Raw genomic sequence first — 17,332 nt, 5'->3', positions numbered from 1 at the left:
TTTTCCCAGCTTTCCTTGATGTTATCGTTTTCTAGTATTTCATTATCAGCAATCTTCTCTGATATTATTTTTCTATATAAGTACTCCGTGGATTCCGTACTTAGTCCTTCGACTTCGATTTTTGTTTGTGTTATTGTCACTCTCTTAGATGTGAAGCATTTCATGGTGATTCTAATTTTACATAATACTAGGCTGTGGTCACTACTTACATCTGTTGATTTGAGGCATCTTACGTCAATTATTTTTGATGGATGTATATCTCTGTTAGTTACAACGTAAACTATCATAGATCTTTGTCCACGGGTATTATTGAATGTATATTTGTGTTGGTCGTTGTGGTCAAAAAAGGTGTTGTTTATTCGAAGTTCGTTATTCGTGCAGAAGTTTATCATCAGTTCTCCATTTTCGTTTTTGACATTCTCATTATGTTTTTGTTTAATTCCAGGTATTACTTGGTTGCCTATTCGAGCGTTAAAATCCCCCAGTATAGGGCTTTTCATCGATTGTCATTTGTTTCGACCTTCTGTCATATTATGTATAATCTGTGTATAATAATATTATACACAGATTATACAACATATGACAGGAGCTCGAAACAAGTGACTGTGAATGAAAAGCCCTATTATCAATCCTCTAACTTGATCTACTACTTGTTGCAATTGACCATAGAATATTTCCCTTGTTGTTTGGGGCTTACTATTTTCTGGGCCGTATACTCCGATGATGTTCAGGTCTTCCTTCTCCATTCTAATTTTTGTTGGGACAATCCTTTCTGATACATATTGACTCTCTTTGATGTTATTTTGGTATCTTTGGTGTATTAGTAAGGCTACACCCTCTTTGGCCCTGTTTTCTTTTGCTACTCCACTGTAGATTAGTATATATTCGCCTAATTTTGACTGGTCTTTTCCTTTCTTTTTGGTCTCCTGTAGATCACATATATCTATTTTTTTTCTCTTTTAGCTCTTGGGTTATTTCTTGATCTCTAGTGCTGAGCGATCTTATGTTCCAAGTGGTTATTCTCATCTGGGTTTTGGAGGTTTTTCTCGTGTCCTTATTTCTTGCCGTGGTCGTCTTCATATTATCAATCCGGTTCCGAGGCTTTACAATGGGTCTATTGAATAAAAAGAAGTATTTGCTTTTACTTCCTCGTATTTAAGTATTGACTTAATAGTAATTGAACAAAGCATTAAAGAAATGACTTTATTCAATTACTATTAAGTAAATACTTAAATATTTGTAAGTAAAAGCAAATACTTCTTTTTATTCAATAGACCCAATTTTGAGCAGTATTCGTTTTTACGATTGGTAGGTTGCTAACATTGCCAGTCACCCTCCACATTTTATCCGGGCTTGAGACCGGCTGTGGTAACCGCAGAGCTACTCGATCCACCCCGCAATTACCCCAGGCAGTGTTTCTTGTATAATCTGTGTATAATATTAATAATATACACTCTGTGTATAATATTAATATACACGGATTATACGACATATGACAGAAGCTCGAAACAAATGACTGTGAATGAAGAGCTTTCTGTGTGTTCTGTCATTATTCTTAATCGTTTGTTGATAATTTTTTCTAAGCGTTTCATAAATGTACATAGCAACGTTAATTCTGCTTAATTATTACATTCTCTCCTATCTCATTTTTTTGTATATAGGTACTATTAGTCCAATCTTTCGGAATGTCTTAATTTTTCCATATTTTATTCGTTATTTTTAGTAATATTTGTTCTCCATTTTTTCCTTGTTTTTATAATTTCTGCTGTTATTTTATCTACTCCAGGTGCTTTTCCATGTTTCAACGGTTTTATTACTTCTTCTAGTTCTTCCTCGTTTATTGAGTTTTCTGTGTTATCTTCCTATATAGACCAGGACTAATCTGTAAAAAAAAGTCTATTTGAAGACCCCGATGTAAGAACGGGACAAGTCCACTTTTCTGAATAGTTGGGAAGTCGACAAAAACTTAATATTTTTAGAAAATATGAATAAATTATGCTTAATTTAATTAATCCTCCTAGAAGAATATTAGACAAGACTTGTCTAATTTAATTAAGCATAATTTATTCATATTTTCTAAAAAATATTAAGTTATTGTCGACTTCCCAACTATTCAGAAAAGTGGACTTGCCCCGTTCTTGCACCGGGGTCTTCATTTTTGGATATGAGAAGTGGCATTCGGATTTTTGCAGATAAAGTTAGGTCACACCTTCAGTAATAATAATTGACTTATGCTCCTTCTCAAATATGCCCGGAACATTAATAAAAAAATTAAAATATTTAAAAATTTCGAAAAACGTCGATTTTTTCTGCTTTCTTTGCTTATAACTTTAAAACGATTCGTTTTGGAACAAAGCCGTAGCAAAATAAAATAAAGATAATTGAATTTTGTATGATATACGAGTAGTCCAAAATGTCTTAAGGTATTACCTTTTCTGCGATATGGCAATAAATGCAAAATAAGGGGGCAAAAGGGCCGGCGTAGCGCAGGTGGTAGTGTGCTTGCTTCGCATGCCGGTGGTCCGGAGTTCAAATCCTACCGCCGGCAAGAACAACTAGACATTTTTATATGTCTATAGGCCCCAGGTCGACTCAGCCTGAATAAAATGAGTACCTTGGGTAAAACCAGGGGTAATAATAGGCGGTTGAAGCGTAGCACTGGCCCTGTTACCTTCCTTGTATACCGTAGGCCCTAGATATAGCAGACTACCCTGCTATACTCCCAAAGCCGCGAGCGGTATAAAACGGGAGACTATTATTATTATTATACACTTGTTGTTATTCAATGTTTCTTAACCACTTTGGTGGCACTTACAACTTTAGTAATTCTCTTAGAAAATTCTTATAACTTACTTAAATAGTTTACCAAATTTCATTAAAATCAACATAATAAATTTTGCATAATAAATTTGCAATCTAAATGTTTTTAAAAAAGTTCAAATTTTTTAAAATCTTTCTGAACAAAAAGTAGACCATTTAGAAGTTGGCTAATTTTTTTACATATAAAGAGATTCTCTATTTATCTAATACACTTTACAGAATTAAAATCGGATTATTTAAGGGGCCTTGGCAATGTTTTAAAATTATAAAAAATAATTTTGGCTTATAAACAAATAGCTTTGTTTAATAATAAAAAAATTAATTTTTAGCAATGCAAATAATTAAAACCGGTATAATTTGACTTAAACTTTCAAATGCTGTCGGCAGAATTGCTATTTTATTTTTTTAATCAAAAGTTATTCGCGTTCAAAAATTGCAATTTTTCGATTTTTTTAAAGTTCCACCGCTTTTATCTCGAAAATTATGCATCCTACGAAAAAACTTTTGCTTTGGATTACCCAAGAAATACAAAAAATGTTTTATTATGCGAAAAATCGATGTTATGTAATTCCTCAAGTTCTTTGTTTATAACAATCTTATCGACATCCGGATCAACTGTTACCCAAAAAAGAAGGTGTGTGTACTTTGTACGCACGTAAGAAGATATTCTTCTATTATATAATAGGTAATTTAAACTAAGTAAATATACTTAAAAGGTTATTTGTACATACTTATTTTATTTAAAAATCAAACTTTCTTATCTACCGCTTTCAAAAAAGAAGAATATCTTCAAAAATTATATAATAATATACTTACAATCATAAAATCTATAAAAAAATAATAACTTCCTTGGAGCTTGAACCCACTTCACGTCTACCACGCCGTACGAAATTTGACGCCATTTCAAACTGCACCAAACTCTCGTATACGTCATGTGGGAATATACACAAACTAAACGTTTACACCATAAATTTATATGAATTTAATAAAATTATTAGTTTGATTTTTGTCGAAATAAAATACAACAAAATATAGAGTAAGAAAACGGTATATGAGATGAAATTTGTAGAAAATTTGTTCGTAATCAGATTATGTAAATTAAAGCATTGCCTACTAATAGGTAACTACATTATTTTGTTTACATTTTCCAAATAGATAGGTATTGAAACTATTAGGTATTTCCAACTGAAACATTTAGAATTACGTACCTGCGGCTTTTCAAAACTATTTAAAAAGTCACTATAATTATAAATTTGATTTTATTTCTGTCCACACATCAATAAAAACTAATATTATACAATATTTTTGTTTACCGATAACCTCCATATTGAACAATTATTGACAGATCATTTCAAAATTTCAACACCCAATCAGAGCCCGTATAACAACTAATACCATACTGTCGGTGTGCGCATGCGCGTGGATCAATCAAATTTTACCCTCAATCGATTCGCCGCTAAAGAAGAATATCTTCAAAAATTCGTGTTCTACGGGTCAAAATACATAAAAGAAACTTGGGTAAGTCCATCTAAATAAAGGAGCCCGTAGCGCCCCCTCCTGGCCACAGCACTAATTTGTTTATAAGCCAAAAAAATTGTTTATAATTTTAAAACATTGCTGAGGCTGCTTAAAAAATCTGATTTCAATTCTGTAAAGTGCATTAGATAGGTGGAGTGCTTCTTTATATGTAAAAGTTTCGTTTATATGTTCTAGTTTTTGTTGTGCAAGATTTTAAAAAAATTTAATTTTTTTTTAAAAGTTTAAATTGCAGAATTATTATGCAAAATCTAGTAAGTCAATTTTAATGAAATTTGTTGGACGATTTTAGCGCATTACAAAAATTTTCTAAGCAAATTAAGAAGGTTCCAAGTGTAACCTAAGTGATGGAAAAACATTGAATAAAGACAGGCTTGTTTTGAACCCTTATTTTATATTTATTGCTATTTTGCAGCAATGGTGATAAATTAAGACATTTTTAACCAATCATAGCTGATAGAAAATTTAATTATCTTTATTTTATTCCTATACGACTTTGTTCCAAAATGAATCGTTTTAAAGTTATAAGCAAAGAAAGTAGAAAAAAACGAAATTTTTAAATGTTTTATATTTTTTATTAATGTTCCGGCCATATTTGAGAAGGAGCATAAGTCAATTATTATTAACGAAGTTATCACCTAACTTTATCCGCAAAAATCCGAATGCCACCTCTCACATCCACCTAAAAAGAGATCCTTACTGGTCTAATATATTATTTTGTTTTTTAATCTTTAATACTGTATATTTCATATTTTTTGTGTTCTTATCGTCTTCAGGGTTTTGTAGAATAGCTTTTGGTTACTTTTGCTATGTTCTTCCATTTTATCTCGGAATCTTTCCAATTATCTCTCCTTGCCACCACTGTGTCTGTTCTTCTGTTGAATCTTTTTTATTTGTTCCACATCCAATAGTAGATCCTTATAGTTGTTCCATATTCCATTTATATCATTATTGTATTGTGTTTCTTTTATTGTTCTTTTACTTTTTTCTTAAATATTGTTGCCATATCATACTACTTATATAAAGAAGATAAATAATTGAAATTGATTTTAGTTTCCATTTAAATAACTTATTATTTTTAAAGATGTATAACTGAATAACCTTGTATTTTATTTCGTCAGTCCTAGCCAAGGTCCATGCTGCAGCGGCGAATGCAAGTTTATATCTTCGTATCGGCAGGAAGTGTGCAAAATGGAATCCGATTGTTCCCGATCGTCGAAATGTAACGGTTCCAGCGCAGAATGCCCTGTGCCTACTCCTCGCGCAGATAAGACTCGGTGCAACAATGGAACCCAATTGTGCATCAAAGGAGAATGCTCCGGCTCGATCTGCTTAGAATGGAATTTAGAAGCTTGTTCTTTGACAACACAAGATCATCCCAATATCGATAAGAGAAAGTTGTGTGAGTTGGCTTGTCAAAATGGCACTGATATTTGCAGAAGTACCAGTGAGTTTGCCGATAGAGTAGGACTTCCTCCTGGAGGCATCAGTTTAAGACCGGGTTCTCCTTGTGATAATTTCCAGGTAAGTGCATATACTATACGTAGTATGAATAATTATCCACAAAGAAGAAGTGTAAATTGGAAGCAAATGGGAATTTTTTATTATTAATTTTACGAAAAAAAGTTATTCATAAAAAGTTCTGCATGGTCCAAAACGTAAGACGCAATCATAAGATATACAATTTTATCAATCTTATAGTTTAACTTATTAGTACCTAACGTTATATTTTTTTTGTAATGTCGAAAATTGTTCCAAACAACTTTTCATAATAACAATTGTCGATATTGTGAAATATAAAGGCACCGTTATCTTGTATGTAATTAATATTTTTTTACTTACCTGTAACAGTGATAAAATTTGATTGAAGGTTGCATCTTAGAGTGTAAGATCATGCAGAGCTTTTTATGAAGAATAACTTTTTTTGTAAAACGTATTAACAAAAAAACTAATATACTATATAGTTTAAATATTTAAAAACCTCATAAAAGTCATTTTAACCCTATTTACATTGCTTTTATTTTTACTCGATTTCATTAGGGAAATCACACATTTTTTATAAGACTTTTTCGCCACTGATATTCAATTTAATTTAAATCTAATTACGGCACATTTATACAAAATAAAAATAATTGATAACAATCTTTGTGATATTTGCAATGAAACGGCAGACTTAGATCATATATTTTTTAATTGTAAGAAGTACACACATCAATCGGAGATTCTTCCAAAAAATTTAAGAAGTTTAAACGTTTACGGTCCCTATAATGTTATGTATCTTTTGGCACTGAGTGATAAACATATTTTTGATTTTATTTTGTTTTTCCTATATGACTGTAAAATTGAGTTATAGAATGACTAGATTAGGCTTGTAACCTTAAATGTCTTTCCTTTTGATTGCCTACATGCCTGCCTTACCGTGTGAGCTGGGTATACAGGGTGTCCCGGAAAATAGTGCGTTCCTTAAAGGTGTGGGATGAATGCACCATTTAAAAGAAAACTTTCTAATAATTTTTTTTCTAAAATTCCAAACCCCAAAAAATTAAAATAATGTCTTTTACTAAAATTTACATTTGGCAACACGGCAATTTTATTTATTTTGACACAGCGAAGATAAAAATATACAATAATTGTAAATACAAACAGTCATATCATAATCACCTGTAACCCCAGAATAGGTACATCGTATTGTTGTGATATTGCCATGATTTCGATCGCAAGATCATGATATTTTGTTAATTACGTTTAGTTCAAGATTTACAGCAAGGCTATTTACCTCGAAGAAAAACAAAATTCACAGAACCCAAATTTCTGTGTAAAGTGTTTGTGTAGATAAAGTTTATTTTACGAATAATGTGTTTAACTTTCATGATTGCCTAAAGTATGAATTTGTGGGCTGGGATTATATATAATCATCTGATTGAACCATTCGAACTTCCCCAGAAGATTGAATGGCAAAGTGTACTCAAATGTTGTTCAACATGTTCTATCGAGACTTCTTGAAGACGTAGTTTATTGTAATAAAATATTTTTATGTAAGTTAAAACACTTTACAAACCTTATTTATTAGATATTTAAATAAACACAAACATTATGCTGTTTTTCTATCACTGTTATCAGTATTTTATCAATACATATTATGCCTATGGTCGATGATTCATGATAGTTGAGTTACAGTAAAATTATTTTAACACAGAAGAAGGAACGCAGCGTTCCCGGCTGTATTTGCTTTTCTGTGGACATTAATCAAAAAAATTGTTGACTTTGCAAAAAAATTGTATCAGACTTTTTTGCTCTAAATGGTGCACTTAGCCCATACCTTGAAGGAACGCACTATTTTCCGGGACACCCTGTATAGGTAATCAATAATTAATAAAAAATGCTAAGAAAAACCCTTGGATGGGAAAACTGTGACCCTTGTCCTTATCCCAAAATGTTCATTAAGATTAATGTAACAAAAATTCACTTTGAAAAAAAAATGTTTAATATATCTATTCTTAACAAAAAGTTCGGTCAGATTTAGATAACTTTAACTTAGATTACTAATTAGATAATTTAGGTAAAATATGTTTATGTATGTACTACTTACTTTGTTTCTGGCCGCATGGTCTTATCCTAAAGCCAAAAAAAAGAATATGTGTGTACTTTGTACGCACGTAAGAAGATGTTCTTCTATTATATAGGTAATTTCAACGAAGTAAATATACGTAACAGGTTATTTGTATTTTATTTAAAAATTAAAGTAACTTTCTTATCTACCACTTTCAAAAAAATTTTATTAAAACAACCAAAAATAAAAAAAAAATATGAATCGCCCGGGACTAGAACCCATGTCATTCCAATCACGGAGCTAACGCCTTACCAACTACACCAGCGGGGTACTTCTAATTGACATGTAAGTTTCGGATATAATTACACAACACGGGCGCCATATAGTGTAAAAATGAATGTTATGTCTATATAATATTTTATTATTTTACTACAGATAAACACAAATCCAAAAACACAAGAATTATAATAAATAATACCTTTACTAAAAACACCAATATATTCTTTTAATGACTTATTTGCACGGATACAGATAGATAAATACCTATCTTGAAAGATTAGCAAGGAACTACATACTGTCTGTGTGCGCAGGCGCGCAGATTTATGTACAATTTTACCCTCAATCGAATCGCCGCTAAAGAAGAATATCTTCAAAAAAACACACTGATCAACAACAAGAGTATATGGCTATATGGGGAACACATAGTCAAGATTTTAGTTTAAAAGAAATAATTATATACACTGACAGTTTAATATTATTAATAAATATTAATATCATTCAGACATGTCTTGCGTCCTACCATGTTTTATTTGGTCTTCCTCACCTAGTCGTACCTTATTTATTTACGTAGATGCCTCGTATTGGGTGATTATCATTTCGGTTTTGATAGTGCCTCAACTATTGCAACGTAGGCTACGGCTCCACGGGCGCGAAATTGACCCTACCAGTAGCAGCAAAATGAACTTAAGGTTCCGCGGAACGTAATAGGAATAGCCGAACTGTACCGACTACAGGACTTGTGCGTAGTTGGTTCAGTTCGGCTATTCCCATTCCGTTCCGCGGAACCTTAAGTTTATTTTACTGCTACTGCTAGCGTCAATTTCTCGCCCGTGGAGCCGTAGCCTTAGGCTTTTTCATCTTGGCATCAATTGGTGGCATACCCACAGATCCCATTTATTGTTAATGCTTTTTTTATCACTCCAATCATCCGTCTAAGCATTTTGCTTTGTGCAAAATTAATTCATTCCTCTTCTTTCGTTTTAACTGACCAATATTTAGCGGCTTACATCAAAGCAGACCGTACGGAATTTGACTCTTAATTTCATTTGTTACGAAAGCAATAAATTCGATAAAAGAATAAAAGAAGGCACAGGCACACAGTCTTTTAGATCAAAATTTGCAGAATTTCGACAGGACTATTAAAGCATGGAGGTGGATGGATTCTTCTCTGGAAAAGAATTCATTATCTAATAATAATACGGACCAGGAAGCAAATGCCGGAGAAATAGACAGTTTGCCTTATAGAGCCCATATATCACAAAAGAATGGGTATACATACATACAAAAAATTACATTGCTAAGTGAAGTCTACAAATTTTTTTCTGGTATTGTTTATAATAGATTGTTGGAATACTCAGAGAATATAATCGGTGATTATTAAAACGAATTCACACCAAATATAATCACCACAGAAAATATATTCATACTAAACGATTCAGGTAAAATGTTAATGAATACCACAATAACTATGTACTTACATAATATAATAAGTATGTAAACTTTAAACAAGCTTTTAATATGGTGAAAAGAATCGAAATGCTATTGGATATCCTTAATTCTGCCGTTAGATTCCAGTGCAGCTGTTTGGATTATCATCATATATCTCCATCAAACCAATATCATATCCATTATATCGTACATCGTCAAAAGCTATTGGGTAATCGATAAAGCAAAACAAGACATCCCTCGTCTAATCATATCAGCTCTTAGGCATGGATCCCGCGTATCAAAAAAAAAGAATGTGTGTGTACTTTGTACACACGTAAGAAGTTATACTTCTATTATATGATTATAAACGAAATTAATATACTTTTTATTTAAATATTAAACTAATTTATACTTACTACTTCTCAAACATTTTTATTAGAACAGTGCCAAAAATTAAAATAATAAAAGAATAAAACACACACAAACACATTAAACAAGCCACAAATGATGTCTGAACATTAATTGTCGGAAATTTTTTTAACTAAATACGTATTTTCCTAAAATAAAATTATATAATAAATATACTTACAATCATAAAATGTATAAAAAAATAAAAAAATAAAAGTTTCTATTGGGATTCGAACCAACTTACAGTATTTCTCATGATATCTTTCAGTGCGTCACAGTTTTTCGATTTCTTTCTAACGCATTAAATTGTATGTGACAGAAAAAAGGCACGTCGGTGATTACATTTCGTCGGTGACATTTTTATAACATTTATTCTAGTTATTCTAGTTGTCGATAGATGGCGCCATAATAAAAAAATAATTTTTTTTAATTAGATAATAATATTACAAATATAATCTGTATAATTTATAAGACTATACAAATCAAAGAAAATACCATTTTATAAATGGAAGAAACACATTTGATTTGTTTTTATTCCAAATTGAAAATAAAACGTGACAACTGTCAGATTTAACTAAAATGTCATGTTAGAATAAATGTCATAAATGTGTATTATCACGGACTTACCCTTTTTCCTATCATTTGTTACGCACTGAAAAATGATCATGAAAAGGACAATATCAGCGCGGTTCGTATTGGCGTTGTATTGGGGTTCATTCGCGTTAAACGCTTCGCCACGGAGACAATGTGTCATTATGTGCGAAGATCGACTAACTAAACGGATTAAACTTTTGACATTTTTGAATTATGTAAATCAAATTATTTTGATTTTGAATTGAAATGATTTAGAATTGAAAAAATACAACAAAACATAGAGTAAGAAAACAATATATTAGGTGAATATTATATTATATAAATTATGTAAATAAAATATTACATACTATGTATTTTGGTAGGTTCAAATAGGTAGGTACCTATGATACATTTACAATTATTATGTACCTGTTGCTTTAAAAACTATTTAAAAGTCACTACACTTATAAACTTTTTTGTTTCTGTCCTCACAACAATAAAACTAATATATTATACATTTATTTATATTGAATTTCTTCATATTGAACAATTATTTATTATTGGCAGATCATTTCAACACCCAATCAGAGCCCGTATAACGACTAATACCATACTGTCGGTGTGCGCATGCGCGCAGATCAATATAAATTCACCCTCAATCTCAATCGCGCCTAAACAAGTATAACTTCAAAAAAACTATTAATACCAAGCTAAAAATTTGTCAATAGCTTAACGGTGTCTTGTCGGACAAACTTTGATGTATGGGCACACTGGTGCAGGAAAAATTTTAAGTGTGGAACATGATTTTAATTGTGGAGCGTGTCATCCTGACAAGTTTATGATGGTGAAAACTAGCAGGTTGTTTTTAAGTTTATTCAATAACAAACTTTATATAAAATATGAAAAAATGTTTGTCCGACAAATATGTTCAATAACATATCAACAAGTAGTAAAGGGTAACAAGTCATTTGGAAGTTCTGTCCTACAAAATACAAGGGACGTTTTCGTAGTTTGACGTTCGAAACTTGTAACGTGTTTCACAATTGAATCGGTGAGTAAAAGAACAATATAAACGCCAAAAACGACATTTTGAACTGAGATAGCCAATATACGTTTAATAGGTTAATTCATTACTGGGCAAAAGAACAGTATAAACACAACTCTCTGCGATTCAATATCGACAGAACAATTTGGTAGATGAGTGAAAGAACCGTATACGTGCAACGCTAATACTGTTCTTTCGCTGCTTATACTGTTCTTTCAGTCAATGGCAGTCAAAGGTTAACAATCTGGCATTCCATGCATTGTTAATAAATATTTCTAAACAAAACCAATAAATGTAGTTTCGGAATTGTGTTTTTTTGTAATTGAGTGAAAGAACAATACATGTACACGATAAATTTTCGCAAATATCTTTTTTCTGGACTTTGTTTTAATAAATTGTATTTGGCCATTTAATAAATAAGCGCAAAAGCTACAACTTTACAATGTATGAAAATATCAAAAAACCACTAGATTTTTGTTTAAATCATTTTTTTTTATTTTCTTAAAATGGAACTTTTGGAAATGTACTCTTTCACTCACAGATTCAATTAAAACTTCTGTTCCAGTGTTCCCGTACATCAAAGTTTGTCCGACTAGACACCGTTAAGCTATTAACAAATTTTCAGCTTGCTATTAATAAGCTTTTTTTTGTACGCGGGATCCAGCCCTATCAGCACCAATAACTGCATGCTATATTAAGCATTGGGGATTAATAGATTTTAGTAATACATATAAATCTAATGACGATTACTTTTAGGGATATTGCGACGTATTTCTTAAATGTGCACCAGTTCAGGAACCTATACTTCGTCTAACCTAACGAATCCTCTTTTCAACTAAGGGAATTTATTACGAATAGGCTAGGAAATATTCTTTATCTAGGAAATATATCTTTAATAATAACTACATTTGCTAAATTCAATTTTTCTTGTTCATATATTTACAGAATAAACATTTATTATGTACACATGTTTTAAATAATAAAAATGCATATAATTGGTGTTGTTTTTGTGCATCTGAGAGGATCAAGGAGGCTACTCCTGGATACCAACCAATTCTTTTACTCTTTCAGATTGTAAGCGAATCCAAGAACCGACCCTCAAAATAAGATTAATAATTTTGAAGAATCTATTTTTGTGCGTGAACAAGAGTCACAACCTTTCTCTCGGTATAAAAGTATTAATGCTGAGATGCTTCGTTTTTTCTGTTCTGTTTTATGGTATTGAATCATAGACCTAGAACGAAGACATATGTATAAGATTTGAAGCATTCGAGATGTGGCTATATCGGAGACTACTTAAAATCCCGTAGACCGACCGAGTCACAAATGAGGAGGTTCTCAGAAAAATGAAGAAGAACACTGACCACCATCAAATCTCGAAGGTTACAATACTTCGGAGAGGTCCAGATATGCCCTCCTATAAGCCATCCTGCAAGGTAAAATATATGGAAAGCGAGGTCCAGGAGGAAGATGAATATTGTGCTTAAATAAATTCAGAACCTGGTTATCTGGAAGAAGATACAGATGTATCAGGCATTTTTTTTGTCAATTGGATGTTGCCTATTTATATTTTAATAATAGAAGCTACAATTGTTTTGTACATTGCCTAATTACCATTTATTTTGTAGGGTTATTGCGATGTATTCCTTAAATGTAGAGCAGTGGACGCCGATGGACCATTAGTTCGTCTTATGAATCTCCTTTTGAACAAAGAGACTTTGATAACCGTGGCTCAATGGATTACAGAATATTGGTGGGCAGTACTTTTGATGGGAATCGCCTTTATAATCTTTATGGGGCTTTTCATAAAGTGTTGTGCAGTACATACTCCGTCGTCTAATCCGAAACTGAAGAAGGCCCAGAGGATTAGTGATACCTTAAGAAGGCCTATGAATACTCTTCGAAGAATGGTAAGTTGTACTGTATCTTCTAGGAATCCATGGGTATTAAAATATGTTATACCATATACTATGTATTGCTATATTAGGAATTTTGAAACCGAAACGGATTCAAAATTACTAATCTGTTCCTAAACATGTAGTGGCTTATCTACCTATTGAGTCATACCTTCCTAGAAAACCTTTAAAACCGCACAAATAAAATTTAATATTCGTCATAATCATCAGTGGCGTCACAGCTCTTTATGAGCCAAAGCCTTCTTCAGAACAATCCTCCATTCGCCCCTGTCTCTGGCAACTCTTCTCCATGCTCAAATTCCAATAGATTTTGATTCCAATAATGTTGGTACCTAAGTCTCGGTCTTCCTCTTGCTCGTTGTCCTATCGGCCCTCTTCGGTCTCCTAAGCATCTCCCTCTCGCCTGATTACATGCCCTAAGGCGTGCTACCTTATTGAATTTTACTACGTCAGGTTCTCCAATACATACTTCTATACAACTCATAACGTCTGCGCCACAAACCTTGTTCTTTTATCCCTTCATATATTCTTCTTGGATTTTTTCGCTCGAAACCTTTAAGCACTTCTTCTCTTGATCAGCTCTTCTCTTCTGTGTAAGTGACCTAAGTTTCTGAACCATATGTTAGCACTGGTCTTAGCGTTTTATAGAAAAAAAATTCATTCTATTTTTGTTTATTTTGACTGAGCAAGGAAATACAGTAGAACGTCAATAATATCCGGATTAATTGGGACCGGACCCCATCCGGATCATCAAATTATCCGGATTATCGAAATTACCTTAAAAAAGGCCAGTATACACATTAAAGTATAACAAACGTTTTAAAATTTTATGCTTTCTCTTGTACAGTAAATGCCTAGAGGTGAAATTAATCAAAACACTTTTTTATGTTTAGACACTGTATTGTAATTAATTTATAATAGCAGAGCACGTGTACAGTAAAAAATCAGACACTATTTTGGGCTTTTAAAAAAATGTGTAAAATATTTTTGAACTGCGGTAGAGGTTCGTTTTTCGCAGATAAGTTCTTAATTTATTTTAAAATAATTAGATATTTTTGCTAGATACAAATCCGGAATTCTTTAGGTCACATTTGTCCCCTTTTTGTGTAAGGGTATTGCTAGACTCTCATTCCAGATTTTAGGGATTTTGCTATTATAGAGACATCTATTAAATAGCTCTGTCAGTATAGGGATTGTTACTATCTTGCTTGTTTATAAGAGCTCGGCAATTTAGTAAAAACTAGTAAAGTAAGATACATATTTTTCAACGAAAACATTTCGTTTATAAATTCGCAAAAGTGTGTGTGTTATTGCGTTGCCGCTCCTGCAATACTCAGATCAGATTTATCGATGGATTCTTATGTAGTTTTTTCCTCTGAATCCAAATCTGAAAACGGCATTTCGATATTTCTAACCGTCTTCGAGATAATCGACCTCAAAGTCTAAAATGTGACGTCACAATCGGTTTATTTTCTTCCGACACACTACACGTCCAGCTGAAATCGTTGCTATTAAGTAGGCTAGTTTTTAAATCTCGATTTGTTAACCAAAGCATAGGTTATTTACATTTGAGTTTGACACTTCGTGAATGTCAAACTAAATTTTAAATTAAGTATCAATAAAACATCAATGACATTTGACAGTGAATTTAATTATTATATAAAATAAATAAGATGTTCAAAATACAATTTGAGTATATTTTAAAAGCAATAATTTATTAACAACTTTTAAAAGGTTTATACGAGTATACGTCCTCCCCTTTATGATAAATGGACTGTTCCATTTGATATGAAATTAAAATATAGTCGGTTCGCTAAACTCGACACAACTGGCTAGTGATTTTAGTAGGTAATTTTTTTGTTTTTTGAGAATTTTGCCAAAATTGGCAAAAGTACTAATTATTTAGTAATTATTAACTAATTAGTAATCATTTTTTTTGCCAAATTGTCAAAATTATTGACTAACATCACTAGCCAGTTGTGTCTGAGTTTAGCGAACCGACAGTATATGAAATAATATTGTTTGGTATAAAAAATTATGGCCTGATTATGATAAAAGTTATTCTTCATAAAAAGCTCTTCATGTTCTAAGATTTATGATGCAACCATCATATATAAAATTTTATTAATTTTATACGAGGTATATAAAAAATATGAATCTTGATCAAGAGTAAACTACCTTTAGTTCATAACATTTAAATTAGAATAATATAATTGCACATTAAAACATAATTATGAATTCTAAACTACTTTTTATAATAGCAATTTTCCATATTATGAATTAAAATACGTAAATAAACAAAGTTTTCGTTATGATAATCTCGCATTTTCAGCTTGTTCTTAATATTTTTTCTGTTTATTCACGATTTGCTTGGATTTATAGAGATATCCCGCTGGAGGAGCCCATCACGCCGCGGGAGCACCTGCTACGAATAGAAGTCGAAGGGATCCTTCTAGTCGTCCTTCAGCAAGTCAAGCAGGACCTAGGCCAGGATACGGGGAAGGTAGAGGTCACTACCACGCGCCCAAAGGTAAATAATTGTTATATAACTTATTAGACTTATAAAGGTCTACTCAAATGCGTAGTGCCTGATTATTCTTTGGTGTCATAATCATAAATATTTGATTCAAGATCATATTCAACTTAATAGATAATTCACTGGTCTGGCTGCTGCTCTGCTAATAAATATAATCTATCAAACGTGACATAGGTGGCACAATATAAACCTAAACCACACCCTAAGACTAAAGACCTTCCTAAGGGTTGTAAGTTTGAAATTCGAGACATTATATATAAAATGTTAAGAGTGAAAAGAAAGAACATGGTTCTGTAGAGACGATGGGAAAAAATTCGAAATTTTCACGGTAAATTTCTGGAAAGTTTTCAAACAGGTTTGATTTAGGTTTAAAATGGAAGACAATAGAAAAGCCTTGTGTGAATGAGCTAGTGTCGTTCGCAAAAGAATGAGTTTTTAAGAAACTAATAATTTTAAAAAGAACACACTTCATTTGTTTATTTAGACGAAACGTGAATTTTCGCTAAATAGATTGAGCAAACCGAGAGGATAAAATCCATAAAGTACGTTGATACTGAGGGACAGAAACATAATATATTTCAAGTGGGTGTAAAACATAGAAAAACAACCATAGTTTTGGATAGTTTCCTGGACAGTAGATAAAATAAAATAATGGTTAACGAATGAAAATATTTCATTTAGGATTTTTCCACGCCGGAATTACTATAGTTGTCAAAAGGAATGAAAATTAAAAAAATTTTTGAACATAATATGTTCATATGTTTTGGACATAATATGTTAAGACTGTCCCCTTATCATTGTGAATTCATTAACTATTTAGATAGGAAATAAGCCACAGTTAAATTGAAAAAAATAATTTTATTAGCGTTTCGACGTCCAAATCAGGTGTCGTTGTCAAAATACAAAATACTGATTTGGGCTTCGAAACGTTATTAAAATTATTGTTTCAATTTAATTGTGGCTTATTTCCCATCTAAATAGTTAATAATACATATGCCACAAGGAAATAGCTTCATAACAACATTGTGAATTCAATCCCATTAAACATATTTGGGGAATATGCAAAACCTTCTACGATAACTAGATTGGACGTAACGGTTACCGTTATGCAAACATTTTTTAAACATGGCTGCTCCTGCAATTTGGGAAAAGGTCTTCGGAAATATGAAAAGTTAAATAGAAGAATGTGTGAAAAATGCATCGAAGCAATTAACTTAGTCACCATTTACAATCCAAAAGAA

General features: G+C 31.8%; 1 protein-coding gene across 4 annotated transcripts in view; it reads left to right on the top strand.

The window, feature by feature from the left end:
- LOC114330043 (disintegrin and metalloproteinase domain-containing protein 10) overlaps positions 1-17,332 on the top strand; it is a 129,657-nt gene that overhangs the window by 95,804 nt on the left and 16,521 nt on the right. For 3 of the 4 annotated variants that reach the window (XM_050651882.1, XM_050651881.1, XM_050651880.1), the window contains exons 8-10: positions 5,478-5,880; positions 13,268-13,549; positions 15,938-16,085. In XM_050651882.1, coding sequence (XP_050507839.1) covers positions 5,478-5,880; positions 13,268-13,549; positions 15,938-16,085 — 833 coding nt within the window. Of the gene's footprint in view, positions 1-5,477; positions 5,881-12,395; positions 12,639-13,267; positions 13,550-15,937; positions 16,086-17,332 lie in introns of those variants that run through there. The other variant, XM_050651883.1, reaches the window with a different exon arrangement.

The sequence above is a fragment of the Diabrotica virgifera genome, chromosome 5, assembly GCF_917563875.1.
Source record: "Diabrotica virgifera virgifera chromosome 5, PGI_DIABVI_V3a".
Lineage (NCBI taxonomy): Eukaryota > Metazoa > Arthropoda > Insecta > Coleoptera > Chrysomelidae > Diabrotica > Diabrotica virgifera.
This window is presented reverse-complemented; position numbering and strand designations above follow the sequence as displayed.